The sequence below is a fragment of the Pongo abelii genome, chromosome 17, assembly GCF_028885655.2.
Source record: "Pongo abelii isolate AG06213 chromosome 17, NHGRI_mPonAbe1-v2.0_pri, whole genome shotgun sequence".
NCBI classification, from domain to species: Eukaryota; Metazoa; Chordata; class Mammalia; order Primates; family Hominidae; genus Pongo; species Pongo abelii.
Genome location: NC_072002.2, coordinates 37,633,847 through 37,654,160, shown reverse-complemented (window position 1 = coordinate 37,654,160; position 20,314 = coordinate 37,633,847). Strand labels below are relative to the sequence as shown.

General features: G+C 43.4%; 1 protein-coding gene across 4 annotated transcripts in view; it reads left to right on the top strand.

Moving 5' to 3' along the window:
- The first annotated feature begins 15,468 nt into the window (after positions 1 to 15,468).
- Positions 15,469 to 20,314, top strand: part of TMEM241 (transmembrane protein 241) — a 147,789-nt gene continuing 142,943 nt past the window's right edge. For 2 of the 4 annotated variants that reach the window (XM_024236170.3, XM_024236171.3), the window contains exon 1: positions 15,469 to 15,666. In XM_024236170.3, coding sequence (XP_024091938.1) covers positions 15,595 to 15,666 — 72 coding nt within the window. In that variant the 5' untranslated portion in view covers positions 15,469 to 15,594. The remainder of the gene's footprint in view (positions 15,667 to 20,314) is intronic. The other 2 variants (XM_024236169.3, XM_054537710.2) reach the window with 2 other exon arrangements.

Sequence of the window (20,314 nt, the reverse complement as noted above, 5' to 3'; positions counted from 1 at the left end):
CTTCGCTAGGACAGTCGCTTGCAATTGGCCGCACGCCCCTAGCTCCTCCTTAAGGCACCTTTCCCCGCCCCCGAGCGAGCTACTTCCGGCCGCTGACCGCCGGGCTCGGGGAAGCAAGGATTAGCTGGCAGTCGCTTGGGGTCACGTTGCCTGTGTCCGGCAGGGCAGGGCAAGAACTGGGTGTGGCTTCCTTTGGCCCAGGCTCTGCCCTGTCCCCGCACTGCCATCTCCTTCTTTCCTCCTTGGCACCCCAAAAATTGCCGCTGGATCTAAACTAGATTAGATTGGTGGATCGTAAATAAATAAACAAACTAGGCTCTCTCTGTTCATTCATTATTTCCTGGAGCAGTTCCAAACTGGGATGACTTGGGAGACAGAAAACGGCAGGTTTATAGAGGGAAAGGGCCTGGAGAGGACGGTCGGAGTTTGTGGTTGTTGTTGTTGAGGGGCGGGGCGTGGAATGCGGAAAATGTGTAAAATGTGTTACGTAACAGTGAACAAAAATAAGACTGCATAATAAAACTTTTGATTCTGTATTTTGTAGAGAGATTCTAATAAAATGACCAGATAAAAGATAACTAAGCATTGCATTTCACTTAGTATATCAATGCACTGTTCAAATCTTTCATTAACTTTTTAGTCCTCAAAATTACCCTGAGAGCTAAATTCTGTCATTATCTCTATTTTACTGATACTGAAACTGAGGCACAGAGAGGTAAAGTAATTTAGTTGAGGTCACACAGATAACAAGTGGCAAAGCTAGTAAGGGGTGAACCCAGACAATCGGTTTGGGAACTGGACTGGCTGTACATTATATTTTGACTATAAACTATACATTGTCTATATGTTGTATATTCAAACATTCTAGAAATAGATACTGAATAACAGTTTCCCCTAAATCTCAGTTCCGAGTCAGTATCTCTAACTGTCCTTACTTGAGAGACCTGGGTTACTGATCTTAATGATTTCCATTAGCATGCAATCTTTGCCTCTTTTCCATTCCAGGTGAAAACATGTTCTGAATCCTCCAAACACTCCTACTGCAATAAGGCAAACTATAGCCATAAGATAGGGTGCAGATGTGTGCTTGGCAAATGTTGCCTATATATGTGAATGTGTGTGGAAATTGTGTTCCTTCCTAGTGTTCAAAGGATTATAATTGGAGGAGAAATAGTTTGAGAAAAATGGGTGTAACTATTAATAGAAATGGACTTCTCAATTCTGGTTAGGAAAAAATAGGAGAGGGCTGGGCATGGTGGCTCATGCCTGTAATCCCAGCACTTTGGGAGGCCAAGGCGGGTGGATCACCTGAGGTCAGGAGTTTGAGACCAGCCTGGCCAACATGGTGAAACCCCATCTCTACTAAAAATACAAAAAGCAGCCGGGTGTGGTGACACGCACTTGTAATCCTAGCTACTCAGGAGGCTGAGGCAGGAGAATCACTTGACCCTGGGAGGTGGAGGTTGCAATTAGCCAAGATCATGCCACTGCACTCCAACCTGGGCAACAGAGCGAGACTCTGTCTCAAAAAAAAAAAAAAGAAAAAAAAAGATTAAAAGGAAAAGATCAGACCAGAAAGAAAGGCTGAGATGCCGTGTATGACAAAAATGTGCCAGTGAGAGACTATTTGGGGGATATATCAGAAAAGGACAGGAAGTCGAAAATAAAACTAAGAATCTGAATATTCTTTTTGTTTTGTTTTGTTTTGAATGTAAAGGAGAGAGGTCAGATCTTTTTTTTTTTAACTTTGTTCTTTTCTTTTGAAACAGAGTCTCGCTCTGTCGCCAGGCTGGAGTGCAGTGGCATGATCAAGGCTCACTGCAAACTCCACCTCCTGGGTTCAAGTGATTCTTCTGCCTCAGCCTTCCAAGTAGCTGGGACTATAGGCGCGTGGCACCGCACACAGCTAATTTTTGTACTTTTAGTAGAGACGATGTTTCACCATGTTGGCCAGGCTGGTTTCAAACTCCTGACCTCCTGATCCACCCACGTTGGCCTCCCAAGGTGCTGGGATCACAGGCGTGAGCCACCGCGCCCGGCCGGAAGAGGTCAGATCTACCCAGATGTCAGGAAGGATTCCTTAGAGTAGATGACACTTGATCTCAGCCTCACAAGATGACCAGGCATTGGTGAGATGGGCTGTAAGGTGGAGCGGGGCCTTCTGTACAAGGGGAGAAGTTTTCAGGTTACCTCGGAAAAGGCCAGGTGGTTTGGCATGGTCAGATGTAGGGTTCAACAGGACAAAGTGAGAGAATGGGTTGGACAATGCAGGAAAGGTCCAGGTCCAAGAGTTTTTTTGTTTTTGTTTTTGTTTTTTGAGATGGAGTCTCGCTCTGTCGCCCAGGCTGGAGTGCAGTGGCATGATCTCGGCTCACTGCAACATTCGCCTCCGGGGTTCAAGCAGCAATTCTCCTGCCTCAGCCTCCCGAGTAGCTGGGACTACAGGCACGTGCCACCACACCCAGCTAATTATTATTATTATTATTATTATTATTATTATTATTTTCATTATTATTTGACACTGAGTGTCACTCTGTAGCCCAGGTTGGAGTGCAGTGGCGCAATCTCGTCTCACTGCAACCTCCGACTCCCAGGTTCAAGCGATTCTCTGGCCTCAGCCTCCCGAGTAGTTGGGATTACAGGCGCCTGCCACCACGCCCGGCTAATTTTTTCTTTTTTTTTTTGTATTTTTTATTAAGAGAAGGGGTTTTGCCATGTTGGCCAGGCTAGTCTCTAATTCCTGACCTCAGGTGATCCGCCTGCCTCGGCCTCTCAAAGTTCTGGGATTACAGACGTGAGCCACCGCGCCCGGCCGACACAGTCTTTAAATGTGTTAATACCTTCAATCTAATTTCAAGTCTCAGAAACTTTTTCTTTCTTTATTCCAACTCTGATCCAATTTCTCTTATTTCCAAGATTTGATTCTTGGGTTTTAGTGCCGATGTTGGCAGTGCCAGATGGGGGAAGGGCAGGATGGGAGGCAGGCATCTCAATGGAGGTCAAGAAGTCTGAGATAACTTCCGTTTTTTGATTGGTTGACTGGGTGGAAGGCGGTGCCTGGAGATCTGGTTTGAAGGGAAGATGATATAATTAATTTTGTATTATACATGTCACAATTAGGTTGTTTATGGAACACAGCAGCTATCAAAAACTGTAAATACACATTTATTTGCCTATCTGTTTTTTTTTTCCTCCCAGGAGAGCAGGAATTGTGTTCACTATTGTAAACCAGTGCCTAGCATGGTGGCTGGCATATAGTAGGCACTCAATAAATATTTGCAAATGAACAAACTGTATGGATGCTGTTTGAAAGTAGCCAATAGGCAGTCTAGAGTTTATGAGAAAAAATAGGGGCTGAAAACAAAATTTAGTAGCCATCATAACTATCATTTATTGAATGCTTACTATGTGTTTAAACATTTCAAATACATGAGCTCATTAGGTTCTATTTTTTGTTTTGCTTTGTTTTCATGATAGTGTCTCCCTCTGTCACCCAGGCTGAGTGACAGCTCACTGCAACCTGGAACTCATGGGCTCAGGTGATCCTCCCACCTCAGCCTCCTGAATAGCTGGAACTAAAGACACGTGCCACCAAGCCTGGCTGATTTTTAAATTTTTAGTAGAGATGGGGTCTCGCTATGTTGCTCAGGCTGGTCTTGAACTCCTGGGGTGAAGTGATCCTCCTACCTTGGCCTCCCAAAGTGCTGGGATTACAGGCATGAGCCACCACTCCTGGCTGATTCTTAAAACAATGCTGGGGGATATTGTTATTCCTATATCAGAAAGCTGAAAGTTGGAGAGCCTGATGTAACACAGAATGAATTATGTGGTTTATAATGGCTGTGGAGATAATTTTTTTGTTTTTTGTTTTTGTTTTTTTGTTTTTTTTGAGACAGAGTCTTACTCTGTTGCCCATGCTGGAGTGCAATGGTGCAATCTTGGCTCACTGCAACCTCCGCCTCCCAGGTTCAAGTGATTCTCCTGCCTCAGCCTCCTGAGTAGCTGGGATTACAGGCGTGTGCCACCACGCCCTGCTAATTTTTGTATTTTTAGTAGAGGTGGGGTTTCACCATGTTGGCCAGGCTTGTCTTGAAATCCTGACCTCAGGTGATCCGCCCACCTCAGCCTCCCAAAATTCTGGGATTACAGGCATGAGCCACCGCACCCAGCTGGACGTAACTTTAAAAGGAGCTGGTTGTTAGGAGGAATGTAGGGAGTTAGGGACAGGAGATTTTGATGCATTGGAGTAAAGAAATTCAGTGGGAGAAAGGACACTTTCTGGAGCTAAAGAATTAAGTTGGTGTGGATGTGGAGAAATGGGAACCCTCATACATGGTTTGTAGGAATGTGAAATGGTGCTCTGCTGTAGAAAACAGTTTGGCAGTTCCTCAAAAAGTTAAACACAGAATTATCATATAACCCAGAAATCCTATTCATAGGTATATACCTCAAAGAACTGAAAACAGATAACCAAATACTTGTATGTGAATGTTTACAAAACCATTATTCATGGTAGCCAAAAGGTAGAAACAAACCAAATGTCCATTAGTGGATAAATAGACAAAATACAATATATACAAACAATAGAATATTATTCAGTCATAAAAAGGAAAAGTTATGGGTTGATTTTGTGTCCCCACAAAATTCATATTTGAAGTCCTAACTCCCAGTACCTCAGAATGTAACCATACTTGGAGATAAGGTCTTTGAACAGGTGATTATATTAAAATAAGGCCATCAGGATGGGGCCCTAACCTAGTATGACTAGTGGCCTTATAAAAAGAGGAAGAAACCCTAGCACCATACTCATACACACAGAGATGACCATGGAAAGAGGCAACCAGAGGGCAGCCACGTGTGGGCCAAGAAGAGAGGCCTCAGAGGAAACCAACCCTGCCAGTACCTTGATCTTGAACTTCCAACCTCTAGTACTATGAGAAAATAAATATTTGTTGTATAATCACCCAGTCTATGGTATTGTGTTAAGGCAGTCCTAGCAAGCTAATAGAGGACTGAAGTACTGATATATGCTACAATGTGGATGAGCATTGAAAAAAACAAGATGCTGAGTGAAAGAAGTCAGACATAAAGGTCACATATTCTAAGAACTCATTTATATGAAAACTCCAGCATAGGTGAATTTATAAAGATGGAAAGCAGATTGGGGGTTGCTAGGGAATGAGTGGGGAAGGGATAATGGGGAGTGACTGCTTCAAGGGTAAGCTTAATGGGGTTTTCTTTAGGGGTGACATAGGTGGTGGCAGCACACCATTGTGAATCTGCTAAATGCTGAATTTTACACTTTAAAATGTTAATTTTATGTTATGTGAATTTCACCTCAATTTTTAAAAAAAGTGACAAAGATAGTGGGCTATTGAAGGATTTTAGAGGTAGAGAAGATGCAGGCAATTCTGAGGTCAGAGGAAGCCATAATGAAGAGTGAGGTTGAGGTTGGGAAGCTTAACAGATCAGGATAAAAATGTCAGTGTATTGGATGGGTGATATGCGCGGACCCTAAAACCACCCAGCAAGATGGCAGGACTTGAGGTAGAGTGGAAGAGAATGTACCGGTGCCACAGTCTTAGACAATGTGCAGATTGTACCCAAGAGATTGGTAGACGATACTGATAAGGAAATTTAGAGGTCATGATAATGGAATGGTTAGAGACTCGAAAGACCTGACAACCTGAGGGGCCAGGAATAACATTTTGGGAGCTGCACTGGGGAGAGTGAAGAATGCTGCCCTGTCCTGGAGGGAAATGAATAGTTCCAGAAGACCCTAAGGTTTTAAATGAGGCAAGGAAGTAGGGAGGGCAGGCTGTAAGGACAAGGGAAGTTGATTAATCCCTTGTTATGGAATGAGTTCCCATGGGTTTTGTGGTTTAACAATTTTAATGGTTGCTTGTTGACAGTTAAGATACATACCTGATGCCACCAACTATGTACTCCTTAAAAAGGAAGATAGAAGGACATGCACAACATTTACAAATGTTGCTAATAGGAAAAATGTGGTTTACCAATAACAGCATTTAGTCCCATGTGATTTAATAGTGAGTCCTTGAATGGGGAAATGGCCATTTTGCTGTCAGGCAGAGTAAGCACAATGTTTAGAGGCTTTGGCTCCAGCTCCAGCTCCCTGTCTTCTCTGCTGATGAACTCACTGCTGGTTCTCTCTCTCTCTCTCTCTTTTTTTTTTTTTGAGACTCCTGCTCTGTTGCCCAGGCAGGAGTGCTGTGGCGCAATCTCGGCTCACTGCAAGCTCCGCCTCCCAGGTTCACACCATTCTCCTGCCTCAGCTTCCCAAGTAGCTGGGACTACAGGCGCCCGCCACCACACCCAGCTAATTTTTTTGTATTTTTTTTTTAGTAGAGACGGGGTTTCACCGTGTTAGCCAGGATGGTCTCGATCTCCTGACCTCGTGATCCGCCCGCCTCGACCTCCCAAAGTACTGGGATGACAGGCGTGAGCCACCGCGCCCAGCCAAACTCACTGGTTCTCGGCAGGAACAAAACTATTCGAGAATCTGCCCTGTCTAAACACATGAATCAGCAGATTCTCTGGTCTCTAAAGAGAACAGAAATAAGGCTCTTTAGTTTTTAATATTGAAATAAGTCTATTCTGCAAATAGCTGTTTCAGGCAATGAACAGCTATCTATTAACTACCTAGGATGCCCCCAAAGTCCTTTGGGAAAAACAAAGAACTGTGAGATTGCACTTGGAGAGATAACAGTAGTCACACAATAACATTAAATAACAATACAACACCTCTATCTCAAAGAGTGTATGATTTATTTCCAAATGACAGCTATAGACACAAACATTTCAGGATTCATTGTGGGGTAGTGGGATCTGGAAAGGCTGCATGGCACCAAAGTAGGTCATGAACGCTGGGGAGAAGCTGTAACGCTAGTTTGGGTGGAAGAACAGCCTAAGACTAGGCATAGGGGCAGGAAAGCCCATAGTATATTTAGTGACTACTGAGTAGTTTCATAAGATTATTAGATGAAATGTTACAGGTATGGTTCAGTTAGGGTCAGCTGGGACTCAGCAGTTCTTAAGCCTATCTAACTCATTGCCATTTTTAATAACAAAGATTTTGTTTTGCTCCCTTTACTGCATAGTATCTTTTAAAATTGATATATAATGATCTGACTATAAGGGATAAACAAAAGGAAAATTACTTTTATTTATTTATTTTGAGACAGAGTCTTGCTGTGTCACCCAGGTTGGAGTGCAGTGGCACGATCATGGCTCACAACAGCCTTGGCCTCCTAGGCTCAAGCAATTCTCTTGCTTCAGCCTCCTGAGTAACGGGGAGGTGTGCGCCACCACACCTGGCTACTTTTTTTATTTTTATATTTTGTAGAAATGGGATTTCACCATGTTGCCAAGGCTGGTCTCAAACTCTTAGGCTCAAGTGATCCTCCTGCCTTGACCTCCCAAAGTCCTGGGATTACAGGTGTGAAGCACTGTGCCTGGCTTCTAGCATCATTTGTTAAAAAGTGCTGTTCTTTTTTCATTGGATTGTCTTGTCAAAAATCAATTGGCCATAAATGTGAGGGGTTTCAATTCTATTCCGTTGGTCTATATGTGTATCCTTATGCCAGTACCACACCGTCTTGAGTGTAGCTTTGTAATAATCTCTGAAATTAAGAACTATGAATCCTTTAACTTTGTTTTTCTCTTTCAAGATTTTTAGCTATAAAGGGTCTCTTTAATTTCCATATGAATTTTAGGATCAGTTAGTTAATTTCTGCAGAGAAAGATAAACCAGCTAGAATTCTGATTGGGACTGTATTGAATCTGTAGATCAACTTGGGGATTATTGCCATCTTAATAATATCCAGTCTTCCAATCCATAAACATGGGATATTCTTCTGTTTAATTTTATTAATTAATTAATTAATTCAATTGGTCTTCTTTAATGCCCTTCAAAAATATTTCATAGTTTTCAGACAATAAATTTTTCATTTATTTTGCCAATTTTTCCTAAGTATTATTTTTTATGGTATTTTAAATAAAACTGATTCCTTAGGTTTATTTTCAGATTGTGTATTGCAAGTGTATAGAAATATAATTGATTTTTGTATATTGATCTTGCATTCTGCAACTTGCTGGATTCATCTACTAGTTCTAACAGTATTTTAGTGTATTCTTTATGGTTTTCTATACTTGAAATTTTGTCTTCTGTATTAGAGATAGTTTTATTTCTTCTTTTGAAATCTGGATGCCTTTTATTTATTTATTTTTCTTTGCCTTGTTGTCCTGGCTAGAGCCTCCAACACAGTGTTGAATAGAAGTGACAAGGCGGTTATTCTAGTCTGGCTTCTGATCTTAGGGAGGAAAGCACTCTTTCATCATTAGCTATGATGTTAGGCTGTGGGTTTTTATAGAAGCCTGTTATGATATTGAGGAAGTTCCCTCCTATTTCTAGCTTCTGAATGTTTTTGTTTGTTTGTTTGAAATGGAGTCTAGCTCTGTCGCCCAGGCTGGAGTGCAGTGGCGCGATCTCGGCTCACTGCAAGCTCCGCCTCCTGGGTTCACGCCGTTCTTCTGCCTCAGCCTCCCGAGTAGCTGTAACTACAGGCGCCCACCACCACGCCCCGCTAATTTTTTTTTTTTTTTTTGTATTTTTAGTAGAGACGGGGTTTCACTGTATTAGCCAGGATGGTCTCCATCTCCTGACCTCGTGATCCACCTGCCTCGGCCTCCCAAAGTGCTGGGATTACACGCATGAGCCACCGCGCCCGGCCATAGCTTCTGAATGTTTTTATTGTGAAGGGGTGTTGAATCTTGTCAAATGCCTTATCTATGTCTAGGTATCCTTTATTATATCAATATAATAAATTATCCTTTATTAGATACTGTGTATTGTACGAATTGGTTTTGTATGTTAAATCAACGTTGCATTCCTGGGATAAGTCCCATTTGGTCAAGCTGTATATTCTTCTTCATGTTGCTGAATTCCTTCTGCTAGTGTTTGGTTGAGGATTTTTGCATCTATATTCATAGGAGATATTTATATTGTCTCTGCTTTTTAAGGGTGATTTAAGGAGTTTCAAAATGTGTGCTACTGCTTCTGCCATCTTTTGAGAATTCTGCATGTGTGCTATCATAAAAATTTATTATTAAAAAAAGATTTGTGGGGGGAAAAATCCCACAAGTTATTGTTTTATCCAAGCTTCCCTCTTTTTTCATTCAATAAACATTTATTGAGCATTTATGAATATGTTATCAAAAAAATTAATGGGCGGGGCGAGGTGGCTCACGCCTGTAATCCTAGCACTTTGGGATGCCAAGGCGGACGGATCACGAGGTCAAGAGATCGAGACCGGCCGGGCGCGGTGGCTCACGCCTGTAATCCCAGCACTTTGGGAGGCCGAGGCGGGCGGATCTCCAGGTTAGGAGATCGAGACCATCGTGGCCAACACGGTGAAACCTCGTCTCTACTAAAAAAAAAATTATAAAAAAATTAGCCGGGCATGATGGTGGGCCCCTGTAGTCCCAGCTACTCGGCAGGCTGAAGCAGGAGAATGGTGTGAACCCGGGAGGCGGAGCTTGCAGTGAGCCGAAATCGCGCCACTACACTCCAGCCTGGGCGACAGAGCGAGACTCTGTCTCAAAAAAAAAAAAAAAAAAAAGAGAGAGAGATCGAGACCATCCTGGCCAACATGGTGAAACCCCGTCTCTATTAAAAAATATTAGCTGGGCGTGGTGGTGTGCGCCTGTAGTCCCAGCTTCCCGGGAGGCTGAGGCAGGAGAATCGCTTGAACCTGGGAGGCGGAGGTTGCAGTGAGCCGAGATCGTGCCGTTGCACTCCAGCCTGGCGATAGAGTGAGACTCCATCTCAATAAATAAATAAATAAAGTAATTAATGATAATGCCCCTTTGGTCTCAAACATCTCAATTAATAATACAAGTACATATTTTCATGTGCATAGCAAGTTTACCTCAATCTCACATTAACAGCTATGGTTCTTCAATGTAAAATCTGCTGATTTTGTTTTAATTCAGTCTTTGTTTGTGGAACAGAATAATACTGCTTTGGAAAAATCAACACCTCTGGCAATATCTTTCAGCACTTTTACTGCTAATGTCAGTATCAGTTTTCATGACTCACTGTTCTGGTTGTTCCCGCTTGATAAGCAAAATTTGTGAAAGAAAACAAGTTAAGCAATGATTGGGAAATAATAAGGCCTGAATTGAATTTGCTCTTCTACTGAAAGAGCTCAGAGAAATCTCAGGTAAATACAAACCATTGATTTCAAGAAAATTCTACTGGGCAAAAAATTTCTTTGTAAGGACTCTTTAGCTCTGAAATAAGTTTCCTAAAGTAACTTCAAGGAAAAATAACTCTTTATTTATCTGATTTATGCTTTATGCTATTTATCTAATTTAAGCTGTATTTATCTTTTCCAAGGTTTATTTACCTTTGATGTAGAGACGATACATCCGGTGTTTGCTTGGATAATATAGTTTGATAAGCAGTTTACTTAGGGAAAACAAATAATTAGTTCTTTATTTGCTGGCTATACAATCTCTAAATAATTTTGTAAATTTTAATCATGTAACTAAAGAAGTCTAAATTATCTTATACGCAGTGATTGTTTCCAGGTAGGCATTTGTCCTGAGATGGTCTAATTTTAAGGAACCACAGGCTTGTTGTTTGTTGAATGGGGGAAGATAAATTCTCATTCTGAAGCTGAATGAGCCACAAGTAGCCCTGGTTCCTCTGGCAGCAGTAATCACATGAGAACCCAGGCGCCCTGGAAAGCAGAGCCAAGGGTAGGAAGAAACTAAGTTCTTGGTTGGTGACTATTTATCATCCAAACCAAGACACTTGTAGGCATGAAAGGGGTGCTGTTAATAATTATGCTAGGACAAAAGCATAAATCAAAAGTGTTTTAGGCAAATCAGGATCCATGGTCACCCTAGTTCTTGGTGATACCCCAGGTATTGTTGAATACCTGGACCAAACTATACTTGAAGCCTGATCTATCTGGACTTTTCAGCTACATGAACCAATGTATTCTTATCATTTAAGCCAATATGTGTTAGAAGTTCTCTGACTTACACTAGAAAATATCCTAACTAATGTAGTCTCTCAGCTTCTTTCCAATTTCTTCTCTGTTTTGAAGCCATTGGAATTTCCCCCGACATGTCTGGAAACAATTTTAATAATCTTCCATCACACACGTTTATACATACCACTCGACTGGCATTTCTGCATTTGATCAGAAACCAATTTCACCTTCTGCCTATTTTTTTTTTCTTTTATTATTATTATTATTATTATTATTATACTTTAGGTTTTATGGTACATGTGCGCAATGTGCAGGTAAGTTACATATGTATACATGTGCCATGCTGGTGCGCTGCACCCACCAACTCGTCATCTAGCATTAGGTATATCTCCCAATGCTATCCCTCCCCCCTCCCCCCACCCCACAACAGTTTTTTGACACTTTAAAATAAAATTAAATAACTAAATAGTACAATCTTATATTAGAACTATTAGATTTCGGCTGGGCACGGTGGCTCATGCCTGTAATCCCAGCACTTTGGGAGGCCAAGGCAGGCAGACGGCTTGAGTCCAGGAGTTCGATACCAGCCTGGGCGACATGGCAAAAGTTCATCTCTACAAAAAATACAAAAATTAGCTGGGCATGGTAGCATGTTCCTGTAGTCCAGCTACTCAGGAGACTGAGATGGGAGGATTGCTTGAGCCTGGGAGGCAGAGATTGCAGTGAGCCAAGATTATGCCACTGTACTCCAGCCTGGGTAACAGAGCAAGACCTCACCTCAAAGGAAAAAAAAAAAAAAGAAAACAATGATTAGATTTCTTTGATAATAATATATAACAGAAGTTTGATTAAACTCAATATAGTATGAATACCTTTAATTAGGAACTGAATTGGCATACTCATTACTTTTTAGGCAACACTGTACAAAGCCTGGACAATAGTGAAACAAAGCAATAACAACTATCAAAGAAGTTTACCAACAAAAGCATTTCTGCCAATGCAATTTAAGTTACTCATTTGCTATAGCTGTTATCCTCTTAATAGCAATATCCCCTTAAAGGCAATCTCCTGTGAGGTTGTTTGATGCCCATGTGGCAAGTTGGTGACTGTAGGTGTCTTTTGTGTTATGGATTCCAGGGCTTTTTGGTATTATATGTGTTCCATGCTATTTGACATTTTGAAATCCCATTCCTACATCACTTCATTGATGCATTCATTCAGTTGATAGATTCCTTCATCATGCCTTTATCAGTGTACCTCGTTTGTGTAAGGCACTGAGCTAAGCATAGGGGCGCCTATGCGCTCCAAGAGCTGCCATGTGGCTGAGGAGAGAGGGTATGCAACACCCTGACTCTAATACAGCTTCTTTTTATTGTTTTAATTTTTTGGGGGAAAGGGTATTGCTCTGTCACCCAGCCTGGAGTGCAGTGGTGTGATCTTGGCTCACTACAACCTCCGGCTCCCAGGTTCAAGTGATTCTCCTGCCTCAGCCTCCCAAGTAGCTGGGATTGCAGGTGCACCCCACCATGCCCACCTAATCTTTTGTATTTTTAATAGAGATGGGGTTTCGCCATGTTGGCCAGGCTGGTCTTGAACTCCTGACCTCAGGTGATCTGCCTACCTCAGCCTCCCAAAGTGTTGGGATTACAGGCACACACCACCATGCCCAGCTAATTTTTTGTATTTTTAGTAGAAATGGGGTTTCACCATGTTGGCCAGACTGGTCTTGAACTCCTGACCTCAGGTGATCCACCCACCCCAGCCTCCCAAAATGCCGGGATTATAGGCGTGAGCCACCACATTCGGCCTAATACAGCTTCTTAACTGGTGTGGCTGGGCAAGAGTTACACGAGTTCCTCCTCATCTTCAGGGAGGCCTGGACAGCATTTCAGACTCTAAGCAGTGTCAGCAATTTAGCCTGGGGCTCTGAACAAATACTATCATTCTCTTCATGAACCACAATATGGAAAAAATGTAAGATGCTAATTATTGTAATATGTATTAAAAAGTAGTACTGGAAAAGAGAGGAGAATAAGTTATGCCTGAAGTGCTTGAGAAGAGCTAGACCTAAGTAGGATTCCCACAGGCAGAAAGTAAAGGGAAGTGGAAAGTAATGATTCAAGAAAATACACACACACTGTGATTCTGCAATCCTCCTGTTGGGAATCTATTCTACAGAAATTAAACCAGCAGGAGGTAAAGACATATGTACAAAGATGTTTATTATAGCCTTGTTTGTTGTAGCAAAAGACTAGAAACAACATAAAAAATTATGTCAACAGCAGAATGGTTGAATACATTATGGTATATCCATACTATGGAATGCCTGCAGCTTTTTAAAAAAATTAAATCTCTATGTGTTGACCTGTAGTTGTAAAAGTAAGTTGTTTAGCAATGTGAATAACAAGATCCATTTTCGTGAGGCAACGAATTATAAATGGGTATATGTTGATCTATGAATACAGAGGAAGGTGTAGAAGGATACACCAACCTGTTAATATTGGTTATGTGGGTAGTGGTGGTTAAGAGTGTGGTATTGGTTTGCTAATTTTTCTTTTATAAATCTCTGTTGGTCTTGTTACAATGATTTTTTTTTTTTTTTTTTTTGAGACGAGTCTCGCTTTGTCTCCCAGGCTGGAGTGCAGTGGCGCAATCTTGGCTCACTGCAAGCTTCGCCTCCCAGGTGCACACCATTCGCCTGCCTCAGCATCCCGAGTACCAGGGACTACAGGCACCCGCCACCACGGCCGGCTAATTTTTTTGGTATTATTAATTTTTTGGTTTCACCATGTTAGCCACGATAGTCTCGATCTCCTGACCTCGTGATCCGCCTGCCTCGGCCTCCCAAAGTGCTGGGATTACAGGCATGAGCCACCGCGCCCGGCCACAATGATCTTTTTAAATTGTCATTAAAGATTGGTGTTTTGGAGAGGGAGACACAAACCCTGGGGCAAGAGCGATAGGTGAGAAGCGAGTGTAGGCTTGTGAATGGGCCTCCTTGTGAAGTGTTAACTTCTTACATGATTTTATTTCTATGGAGAGGAAAATTTAGTGCATTTGAAGCTTCATCTCCTCTCTTCCTGTTCTGTATTTTTGCTTTTTAATAACCCAGTGTCCTAGTCTGTTTTCACGCTGTTGATAAAGACTTACCCGAGACTTGGTAATTTATAAAGAAAAAGAGGTTTAATGGACTCACAGTTCCACGGGGCTGGGGAGGCTTCATAATCATGGTGGAAGGCAAAAGGCACATCTTACATGCTGGCAGGCAAGAGAGAAAAAATGAGAGCCAAGCGAAAGGGGTTCCCCTTACAAAACCATCAGATCTCGTGAGACTTATTCACTACCACGAGACGAGTATGGGGGAAACTGCCCCCATGATTCAATTATCTGCCACCGGGTTCTTCCCATAACGTGGGAATTATGAAAGCTACAATTCAAGATGAGATTTGGGGACACAGCCAAACCATATCATCCAGTCTTGGTAGAGAAAGCTATATCCATCTGTACAAGTGGTTTCAAGGAGACTGTGGGAGAAAAGGGAGGGAAGGGGTGACCAGCCCACCTGCATCTCTATGCTGGTCCCCTCTGCAGACCAACCAGCAGGCCCAGGAAGAGACCTGTGGAAAAGTGAGCAGAGGCAGAGGACTGCGATGAGACAGTGGTGGCTGGAGAGTGGCTTCAAGTGGACAAGCCGAGGTCAGCCCTCCCTCAATGCTGGAGGGAGCAGAGAGAAACAAGGCATGTCTCTGAAAAACAGAAAAATTACATAAGGGTTGTTGTGTCGTTTTCCATCCACTGCTCCAGCACCGAGCGCCAGGAGGACTTTTGCTGTGGCTTAAGAGTGATGGTTTACCCCTGTGTGGGTGTTTCTGAAAATCTGTGTGTTTCTATAGGCAGAGAACACTGACACTTCTTGCTATTGTCCAAGTCCATCAATAAGTTTTCTTGCATGTTTACTAACATTTGCCAGAAGCCTCATGAGTCCAGTTCTCCACCCTAGAGACTAGGAATAGGAATAGCAATAGGGGCTGTGCTTGGGAAAGGGTTCTTATTTTATAGAAATGTCAAGAGAATGGAATGACTTTACTTAAATACAAACAAAACTCAAAAAACCTATACTCAATTCCAGTTCCTTCTTCCTTCACCTTCCTTCTTTTAAATGGACATTTGTTGCTGTTACCTTTTTTGTGTCATTTGCCAAAGCGCTACAGACTCAGTGGAGAAAATTGGGAAAATTCAGTGAAGCACGGGTAATATTTTGGTCTCACAGTTTAGAGATAGCGATGAACATTTTTCTTTAAACACTGATGGGGTATTGTGAACTGTGGTATGCTTTTTTCCTCTTCTGCCACTTTCTACTCTTTAGAAGAAGGACGACCGTCCTTCGAGGGCGCGGCCCCTTTAAGGAGGCAAACGCCGGGGGCGGTCCCCGCGCTGATTGGCGGAGCTCGGAGCCACGTGGCCGTCTCGGGGCTGCTGCTGCTGCCGCTGCTGCTGCTGCGGGGGTCGGGCGGCGGCCAGGGGATTTGGGCAGGCACCGCGGGTCCCCGGGAAGGGGACGAGTTGACAGATGTGCGTGAGGAGGTCTGTGGTCGGCCTCACCTTTTGTACCTGCTATCTGGCTTCTTACCTCACGAACAAGGTGAGGGGGCGGGCGCGGGAGGCAGCGATTGCACGTGGGAGGTTTGAGTCGGATAATCTTTCCGTGACAAACGGAGCCTCCTCCAGCTTTTTACCTCATTCTTCCTGGTGGCGATGCAGATAGAGAGCGAACCTCCTCCGTGTGTGGGATGCTGTTTTAGAAACAGGATTTGCCGGCCTGTACTGTCCCCGTTTCCTGCACTGTAAAGCACGGTACATCTCCAGGCAAACAGGAATTTTGGGCTGGCCATTTCCCGGGAACTTGGTTTGGGGCTGTGTGGACTAGTTTTAAGAGAAAGCAAACAATTGGCTCCTGCTCCCCCGGGGAGGAAGAGTCAGAAGAAATCTGACACATCCTGCCTTTTTTCTAAACACGCCCCTGTCTCAGAGCCCCCGTGAAGTTCCAGAAGCCTTTAAATAGAAGAGATTAAGCTGTCTACCCCTCACCACTGCTGATTCCCGAATCAATTTTTTTGTACGTCTCCATTGTAAGCACTTCAGGAGTTTTTCATGGAATTATTATTTTTTAAAATAAAACGTACATTTAGTTTTAGGTTTAAACTAATGTCATGACATCATGAAAAGCTTTTGGTGAGGAGGCAGAGAAGCAGTGGTGCCAGGTTTGGGGTTTTGTTTTGCAAGGAGAGGGAAGCTGGCTTTAGGTTTGGTACCACGCAGGGAAAGGCTGGACCCAATAGGACCGAGTGGGCATGGCTGGGGCATTACTTGCTGGCCTGGACTCTGGGCTGGCCCCAGCCAAAGTGGGAATACAGGGTGCAAGACCACCTGGCCCCCCTGTGGGGTCTTACTGCGGGCTCTCCATCTGCTCCCTGCTCTTCCTTTCCCCTCTCTTCCTCTCTGGAAAAGAAACATCAACAAACAGCATTTCCTTCTACCTCCTCTCCTACAATGAATGGCTGCCTTTATATATTCAGAGAATGCTCCCCAACCCCCTTTCCTTCTCCAGTTTATTTTTATTTTTATTTTTATTTTTTTGAGATAGAGTCTCGCTCTGTCACCCAGGCTGGAGTGCAGTGACGTGATCTCGGCTCACTGCAACCTCTGCCTCCTGGGTTCAAGCGATTCTCCTGCCTCAGCCTCCCGAGTAGCTGGGGCTACAGGTGTGCGCCACCATGCCGGGCTAATTTTTGTATTTTTAGTAGAGACGGGGGTTTCACCTTGTTGTCCAGGCTGGTCTCAAACTCCTGACCTCAGGTAATCCGCACACCTCAGCCTTCCAAAATGCTGAGATTACAGGTGTAAGCCACTGCGCCCGGCCTCCAGTTAATTTTTAGTTATGGCGATAAGCCTTTGAAGGTCCATAAATGCAGCCTTCCTGGGAGGCAGTGATGGGTTTTACTTCCTGGCTCCACTTACTTGGCGTTTGGAACCTTAGTCTTTCTTAACCTAAGTTTCTTAACTTTAAGATGGGACAAAGAGTCCTCTTGAAATTGTTGTGACCGGGCGCGGTGGCTCACGCCTGTAATCCCAGCACTTTGGGAGGCCGAGGCGGGTGGATTGTTTGAGGCCAGGAGTTCGAAACCAGCCTGGCCAACATGGCGAAACCCCGTCTCTATTAAAAATACAAAAATTAGCCGGGCGTGGTGGCAGGCGCCTGTAATTCCAGCTGCTCAGGTGGCTGAGGTAGGAGAATCACTTGAACCTGAGAGGCAGAGGTTGTAGTGAGCAGATATCGCACTCCAGCCTGGGCAACAGAGCAAGACTCAGTCTCAAAAAAAAAAAAAAAAAAAAAGGAGAAAGTGTTGTTGTGAGAGTTAATGGAAATGATGTTGGCCAGGCACAGTGGCTCAGGCCTGTAATCCGAGCACTTTGGGAGGCTGAGGTGAGCGGATCACTTGAAATCAGGAGTTTGAGACCAGCCTGGTAAATATGGTGAAACCCCATCTCTACTAAAAACACAAAAATTAGCCGGGTGTGGTGGTGGGCACCTGTAATCCCAGCTACTCAGGAGGCTGAGGCATGAGAATCTCTTGAGCCAGGGAGGCGGAGGTTGCAGTGAGCAGAGATCACGCCACTGCACTGCAACCTGGGCAATAGAGCCAGACTTCGTCTCAACAATAACAAAAGAAATGATGTTTGTAAGGTAGGTGGCCTAGTGCTTGCCATTGTGGCAAACTATAAGATAAGTGGTCGTTACTCTGGAAGAAAAGAAAGGACAATCTTTTGTTTATACTGTGACAGTAATTAGTAACTTTTAACAGATTTGTTTTCTTCTCATGGGACAAGTAGCTAAACTAAAGGCAGTTTTTTGTTGTTGTTGTTGTTGTTTTGTTTTTGTTGTTTTGTTGTTGTTGTGGCACCTACTCAGAAATTTGTGAATTTGTGAAATCTCTGACTTTTTCAATTTAACTATTCTAATTTGTCTAGCGAACCTGATGGATATAATGATAAAATTTTACTTTAAAACAGAATAACCTTTCTTTTATTTCCATATAATCACTAGAAGGGGTAGATTAACACATCTGTCATGAAAGCCCATGAGCCATGGCATTGGTTAGATAAAAAACATTTTATCTAAGCAAAAAAAAAAGCAGACAAATAGCATTTAGTTCGTAGAAATTTGTGCCCCTCTTTGGATGTACATTTTCTTTCTTTCTTTTCTTTTCTTTTTTTTTTTTTCTGAGACACAGGCTCACTCTGTCACCCAGGCTGGAGTGCAGTGGTGTGATCTCAGCTCACCACAACCTCTGCCTCCCAGGTTCAAGTGATTCTAGTGCCTCAGCCTCCCGAGTAGCTGGGACTACAGGCGTGCACCACCATGCTGGGCTAATATTTATATTTTTAGTAGAGATGGGGTTTCATCATGTTGGCCAGGCTGGTCTCGAACTCCTGACTTCAGGTGATCCGCCCACCTCAGCCTCCCAAAGTGCTGGGATTACAGTCGTGAGTCACCACACCTGGCCTGGATGTGCATTTTCATTTGTGGCACTTTTACAAAATTTTTTGGAGCCCCATGGCATTTTATAAATTTTTGTTTGTTTGTTTTTTGAGACAGGGTCTTCTTCTGTCACCCAGGCTGGAGTGCAATGGTGCAATCATGGCTCACTGTAACCTCTGCCTCCCAGGCTCAAGCGATCCACACACCTCAGCCTCCTCAGTAGCTGGGACTACAGGCGTGCGCCACCATGCCTGGCTAATTTTTGTATTTTTTTTTATAGAGACGAAGTTTTGCCATGTTACTCAGGCTAGTTTTTAACTCCTGGGCTCAAGCGATCTGCCCACCTTGGCTTGGCCTCCCAAATGGTGGAATTACAGGTATAAGCCACCGTGCCCAGCCAACAAATTTAATAAAAAGACAAAATACCTTCCATGTGCATAATGCATCTAGGTGTTAGATGAAATTAAACCAAATTGTTTGGTCCTAGGAATATAGAATCTGAATAATCGAAATCATAGCTGAGCAAGGGTCCCGAGAATGTAAATACGATGGTTTGGAATGCTTTGGCTTGGGGATGTTGGGAAGTATCAGAGCTAGTGGAAAGAGTAGGTCAAGAACAGCAGAAGGCAGGAAAGAAGGGGAGACCAAGGAGATTGTCTACAGAGGGGGGAGGAGGTGAGCTCCAGAGTGGAGGAGAGGAGATGGGAGAGCCAGATAGGTTGCACATTATGGGACTCTGGTGAGGAACTTTATATATCTCTTATAAGCTTGAACCTTTTATGGCCATTGTTTCATCTTCTCAACTAGGATGGTGATGGTCCCTTCTGGTAACCAAGGCTGGGTGGGTCAGCTTGGACTAAGTAGAGGCCAACTGGGAAGAAATCTGCAGTGGACACCCCATGAGCATATTCATTCTACTATGAGCATATCCTACTATGAGCACTTTCTACTCTAATGTGGCAGAGAGCATGTAATTTCTCTGCCACATTAATTTTCTTTTGAATTAGTGAAGATTTTTTTTTTTGTCTAAAGTAGAGGATGCTCTCTTCTAGTTTTTTGAAGCCTCCACTTCAGTTTATTTCCATATTTCTTAGTATAATTTTCTCTTTCAGCTGTTCCCCTATTTATTCGTAGAAAGAAAATTCTTTTGAAAAAGATCTTATATAGCTCATTCTGACCCCCTTCTATTGTTTGAAAGAATGGTCGATATTTGTTAGAAGTTTGAAGCAGCAAGTGTGCTGTCAAAGGAAGCTGCCCTAGGTAGGGAGGGAGGAGAAAGCACCACACCCTTGAGCTCTGTCTTGGTGGCCTGGGCTGGCCCAGGCTGATGACATGTTCCTCCGTCCTTTGGGAGGTTCCAGCTGTAATCAGGCCCTAGGCAGCCAGCTGTCCTTCTTCCCCTCATAGCAATTGAGCCTTCAGCTCAGAGGCAAAGTTCATTTCTGTTCTGGACAAGTGGTTGGCATCTGTAAAATACAAATAATTTATTAAATTAATAAATACTAAAACCTCAGTGAAAATAGATGGGTAAACGGCAGAAGTAGACAATTCACTGAAAAAAGAGATACAAGGCCAGGCCCGGTGGCTCATGCCTGTAATCTCAGCACTTTGAGAGGCCAAGACAGGTGGATCATCTGAGGTCAGGAGTTCGAGAGTAGCCAAAAATTAGCTGGGCATGGTGGTGCGTGCCTGTAGTCATGGCTACTTGGGAGGCTGAGGCACGAACACCACTTGAACTGGGAGGCAAAGG